The sequence below is a fragment of the Anastrepha obliqua genome, chromosome 4 (genome assembly GCF_027943255.1).
Source record: "Anastrepha obliqua isolate idAnaObli1 chromosome 4, idAnaObli1_1.0, whole genome shotgun sequence".
NCBI classification, from domain to species: domain Eukaryota; kingdom Metazoa; phylum Arthropoda; class Insecta; order Diptera; family Tephritidae; genus Anastrepha; species Anastrepha obliqua.
The window spans coordinates 20,256,082-20,262,081 of record NC_072895.1 but is presented as its reverse complement, the minus strand read 5'-3'; the positions used below and the strand labels follow the sequence as shown (position 1 = coordinate 20,262,081).

Sequence of the window (6,000 nt, the reverse complement as noted above, 5' to 3'; positions counted from 1 at the left end):
AAGTGCGCATCAAAAGCAAGAGAAAGAGATAGTAAACATTTGCGGACAAAAAAATTGTACATTTCGCAACTGGAGCTCTGACACAGAAGCAAAGATAACAACAGAAATCGAATATTTCAATTTACCACCATTTATACCGTCAATCACTGATACCCCTTCAGCTCATCCACATCAAACCAGAAATAAAAGTAAAATAATTAAAAAAAGGCAATTAAATTAAAGCAGAAAAAGTGCGGCAAGCGTCTTCAAATCACCGAAAATGAGGGCGCAGAATTCAGTCAGGTTGCCCGTCATATTGCTGATATTTTTGCTGCAAACGTATCATAACTTGGATTTGCGTGCAGATGCTGCTGTCACGTCATCTATGTCAGCCGAGGCTGACATTGACACTGAGCACACGGATTCATACAACATTCGCCATGGACGCTCAAAGGTGCGACGCTCTAACGAAAAGGAACACAACCTGTGGGTCATGCGACCCCAAAACACGCCAACAACCAATAAAGTTGCAAATAGACGCAACGTTGAAGCCGCCGCAAGCACAGGTGTCAGTAAGGGCGTACGCAAAGACAGCGCAATCGTTTCGCAAAACTTCAAAGTGGAGAGCAGTTTGGTCGGTGCCGTAAGCGCTATCGACTACGTTGATGAGATGGCGCCGAATACAGCAGAAGGCAACAATCAAAATTTGACGATGCACAAGAACAACGATAAAATGTATAAAGTCAAGGAGCAAAATGATCGATTGAGCGGGTTTTGGAGCAGCGAACCTGTCAGCAGCATTCAAACTGGCAATGGGCATTTGTTCGGCAGCGATTATTGGCGCAATTCAGACGCGAACGGTACGCTAATAAGTCCGCCGGAAATTAGTTCGCCGCAGCGGTTAAGAATGTTGTCACAATCTATGCCACAGTACCGGACACAGTCAGTTGGCGAACGAAATTCGCAACGGGCTGATAAACAAAATTGGGCAAGTGCAGCACACCCCTTCCGCGCTGCGAAAGCCACCGCGTTGCCAGAAACCGGCATCAATGGCCTTGGTACCACTGATGCGCCAGTCACACATCGCATTCGTAAACTGCATATGAAGAAGATAATGGAAAGCATACGGAATAACGTTGATAAGAGTCTCGGTGTCAAGTTGACGAAAAATCATCAGCGCAGTCTGGTGACTGCAGAACAGCTGCAGGGTAGACCAATGGATGTAGCGCTCAACCATGCGCATGATACGGCAACCGATGACAACGCGTTCGACAGTGCTGACAACAGTATGGAGGAGGGCGTTAGCCAGGAAGACAGTGGCAGTGTGAGCGGTGCAGATGAAGCCGATGCCGAAGATGATGCGCATAATTTCGATAGCCGCAGTGATGGTGGTGCCAGTGCTGGTGAGGTGGGGGGAAATAGTGAGGAAGATGTAGAGGGCGAGAGTGCAAGCAACGGAGATGGGGAGATGGGGAGTCTTGGCGTGGATAATGAAGATGTCAGCAGCAATGCCTTGAACGCTGACATCGACAACAGCAACGGTGAAATGAACGAGGTTTTGCAATTAGCCGATGAATTAGATATACCGGGCAATTCGCTGGAAGATGTATATCAGAACGACGACTATATTACAACAACACCAAATTATGTCACGACAAGGTCTGAAAGCACTGAAGAATTGACAACTTACACCCCATTCATGGCTGATGCTATATACTTTGGTACCACAACACCTACTCCAACTCGGAGGCCGTTTAAATGGGTGACCACAAAATTACAGCTCATACCAAAGACGACTATGCCAACAAAACTTATGCTGTTGTCCACTGTGCCATCTAAAGATTTGGCACAACCAAAGCTTTCTCCCAACCCAGTATGGAAAAATCAGAACTATTCCGCAGCGCAACAAAATCAAATTGCCGCTATAGAGCGCCCCACATGGCACACGAACAGTGCCATACCAACGAAGCAATCCCCGAATGACCAACTCAACATTGAACTGACGAAATCTAATTCAATTTCTGGTGACTTGGTTATCTCCACCAGGTTACAGGATGGCAGCAACATAGCGCGATTTGAAGCCACTACAACGGCAAACGACACAGAAGAATTTGGCGAGAATGAAACAAAAAATGCCACCAACAAGTACTTTGCACTAAATCTGCCTACAAATACCACGGAGCCGATAATGCCCAAAGTGCTGAATGAAGATTTCGACTGGCCAATTAGCAACTTCTCGATAGAACCCAACCAATTGGCGAGCACCAGCGTTGGTGGTATCGGTTTGGATCGGCAACAGTCGTTCGATGTCGAAGAAATAAATTTCGAAAATGTCGTACTAGATAACTTGGACGACATTACAATGGACGACGGGCATATGGATAATCGGAATGCACACGGTTTTCCGGTAAGTAGCTCGGCCGACGTGAATGGCGGCGAAGACGGTAACGAAACCGAAGGTGAAGACGAAACGAATCGGTTTTTGTCGGGCGTAGTCGATGCGGCAAACGAAGACGAGATTTACGATTGGGACGAGATATCGCGAAATAATCGACGTAATTTGATGCGCGGACGGGATGTCGTAACGAAATTTTTGCAAATTGTTGAAACGCAACATTTGCTCGGTGCCAATTGTGAGGCCGGAACGTCGTTAAATTTGGGTGAAGGCGTAGTCGATCGATACGCACAGGATCGGTTTCGAGTTGAAGCAGAGGTGGCGGTGAATCGTGCCAATATGCTAACCAGGTGAGTAAGAAAGGAAGAAAGTAATTAAAATCATTTTAGGTGAGCAAAACTTTTTCACAAATAAGCAACACGAAAACTTACGTTTTTTATTTAGATTTATGAGCAAGTCTGTCTCATATTTCACTTTGTGATTTCACGCTTAAAAATATATGAAATTGGCGTGAACTCCTCCTCGTACATCGAATTAGTAGTAGTCTGGTCAAATACTCATTTTTATATATTAGATAAATTTTAGGAATTTTTTTTTTTAAGAAAATAAAATGCGATCGTTTTGATTTTACAGTATGTTATTATTGACATAAAATAGTATACAAAAACAATTTTTTTTTGACATATATTATTTTTTTGTAGTAGTGTGACACTAAAGTAAGCGTCTTAAAAAAGGATAGGTGGACTGTCAATAGGATTTGGCTCTTCAGGACATCTGAAACGAAAAAGTTAAACTGATTATTATTCTGTAGGCTTATCATTCCGGCAGGTGCTACAATGGGATTTTTTTTTGAAAAATAAGGAAATGGCGGACTTTTGAAAAAACGTATGTTTTTTGGGTGGAAATCAGACTGTAGTATGGAAAGTTAGGGCTGAAAAGAAACATGGCACCTGCCAGAATTACTGATATGGTAGAATAATACTGATGAAAATTTCAGATCAATCGGTTAAATAGAATTTGTTGTAGGTCGTTAACAGAACACAAAGACGTTATTTTGAGAAAAACAAATTCTTGCGCAAAATGTACTGCATTTAAATACTACTCCAAGCACCCAGAAATCAAATTCGTTCCACATGCAAATATTTTCTCAAATGAATCCGTGCCCAAGGGGTTAAAGTATGCCAAAACAGTTAACGGCAACTGTTCTAATTCTAAGTTCAAGTAAAAAAGCGAATATGAATATGCGCAACTCATTGATAAAAGTCATTATTTCTATTTTAAAAACTAAAATTACTTTTTTTTCGTTTGAAAGCACTTTCCTTTAGCTTCTGTAATACCCGTAAATATTCGCTAAAGTAGCCTATGACGAGCTTGACCAACACCCAAATCACTATAACACATGGACTTATTGACAATTTATGTGTTTTTTATTTAGTGTGAATAATTTTTTTCTTATGAAAATATCGTTCATTCTACAAGTGAGTTTTGCTACCTGAGAGTAGTACTGACCCCTAAAATGAGCTTTCAAAAACACCTTATAAAGTATAACACAAAAAATTAGTATAAATTCAGCTTGAAAAAACTTCTTTTCTAAAAACGAAATAAATCTGAACTAAAATGGCAAATGTTTCCATAAATTCCGTGTCACTCAAAGTTATGCCGCTCTAGTGTGTTGCTACACTCCATTTGAAGAGGTAGACAAGTTTCAAGATTACTTTGTTAAAAAAAATCGTTAGACATCCGAAATGCCATGATGTTGGGAACGAATATAGAAAGTGGGCACATCTATACTCTTGCACTGCATCTAAATTATATAGAAAGAAAAATTTTTCAGTACAACAACAGATGACTGCCACAAAAAATATATTCTGTACTGATTCACTTAGGGGACAGATACCTGTTAACGGCCATATTTTTCGTGATTTTCATTAAAATTATTTAAAATGAAGAAGTCAATATATTTTTTTCAAAATTGGCATACAGTTTATTTATACATTAAAATAATATAATTTTTTTTTATTATTTTAATCATTTAAAATGGCGGATGTACACTCAACTCTTCCAGGAAGGTCGCACCGGGGCTTCTCAGCCGGTGGGCATTGTAGCATCGGCGTCAGTCACCTGAATACAAAAAACCAAACATTTTTTTGTTTACTAATGTCATAATTTCTATCTGAATTAAACAAAAATTGAGAAAAAAGTTCGCGGAATAAAATGTTTGAAAACAAAAAAAAAAAATGAATTTTGGGGCGAATTTTCCTACTATTTTTGCTTCGAAAAGATTATTTTTTCAAAAAATTTTCGAATTGTAAATTCACATAGATTGTAATAGCATAAAAAGGATGTGTGCAAAATTTCAGGCAGTTCGGTAAATAACTTTTCGAGTTATCGTCTACGCCAATTCGAAAAATTTAGTTTTGAGAAAAGCGCGTCTAAAGTCCGCAACGTAACTATACCACTCCCAGCGCTCGAACGCAAAGAATAGAGTCGTCACTTTTGACGATCTATAATATAAGAAATACTTAAATTTACGTTCTAAACATTGTTTGATGTATTCTTAAAGGATTATATTAACATTTTATCAAAACAAAAAAAAAAATTTTTTTCGAAATTTTACAGGATCTGTTCTCTTAAGGTGTTCCGCTGGTATAGAGCGCGAAAATTAAGGTATTTTCATGAATTTTTTTACAATAAAAAAATGAAAAACAATATTTAAATTTTTTAGGCTTTTTATTTAATTTATTTTATATACGAAAATAAGACAAAAAATTTTAATAATTTAAAAAATGGCGCTGAAGTTAACCTTCCAGAAAAATTTGGCCTAGACGATGTTGTCCAAATTTGACAAAAGGGCGTGGTTTTGAATTTGACACTCTAAAAATCGAGGTTTTTTTCAGTTTTTTAGATAGAATGTGGGAATGGTCCCAGAAGAGTGCAGAAAGGATATGTAAACATTTAGACTTCAACATAGGAAAAACTTACTTCAACGATAAGTAGGTCAAAATATCTGTAATATTTAAAAGTAAGCTGAAATCTTTCGAAATTAAATAAAAATGAAGACTTTGAAAATTTTTCCAAATTTCAAAAACCACTTTGGCACATGTAGTGAATGTATTGAATGGAAAACTGGAACTGGCGTTAGAAAGTAAAGAGTAAAGAGAGTAAAAAGTAAAGAGTTAATTGTAAACGAATTAATTAATGCAGACGACCTTAAAGGCCATTGCGGCATCATCTTTATTTATTTGTTTAAAAGATCTATATTTAGTCTGTAGGCAAACATTCTGAACTTTAAATATAAATAAAGAAATATTCTATTATATTCTGTTCTATTCTATAGTTCATTCTACTACAAAAACCATACAAACTAAAAATATAAATTCAACAAATAAAAAAACAAAACAAATTCAATAAATTTCTATCAAAACCTGAATCGAAATTCCACAATTTTTAATCAGAATTTCTAGAAAACGGTGTATGCAGTTTTATAGTCCATTGAATTCTGGTATAAAAAAGTGCACGTCTCAAGTGGCTCAAAAGACGCATTGACTTTTACAATTTTTTTATTTTTTTAGGACGCGGTTGGGTGTTTACTATCATATAAAAAAATGTCATTCACGTATGGTTTT

General features: G+C 37.6%; 2 protein-coding genes across 2 annotated transcripts in view; both read left to right on the top strand.

Moving 5' to 3' along the window:
- The first annotated feature begins 259 nt into the window (after positions 1–259).
- On the top strand, positions 260–1,365 carry LOC129243568 (uncharacterized). The gene is made up of 2 exons (XM_054880681.1): positions 260–1,303; positions 1,357–1,365. The coding sequence occupies exons 1-2, from the start codon at positions 260–262 to the stop codon at positions 1,363–1,365; spliced, it is 1,053 nt and encodes a 350-aa protein (XP_054736656.1).
- Positions 1,366–1,442: 77 nt separating this feature from the next.
- The window catches only part of LOC129243565 (uncharacterized), a 262,008-nt gene continuing 257,450 nt past the window's right edge, over positions 1,443–6,000 (top strand). The window contains exon 1 of the mRNA XM_054880668.1: positions 1,443–2,724. Coding sequence (XP_054736643.1) covers positions 1,448–2,724 — 1,277 coding nt within the window. The 5' untranslated portion in view covers positions 1,443–1,447. The remainder of the gene's footprint in view (positions 2,725–6,000) is intronic.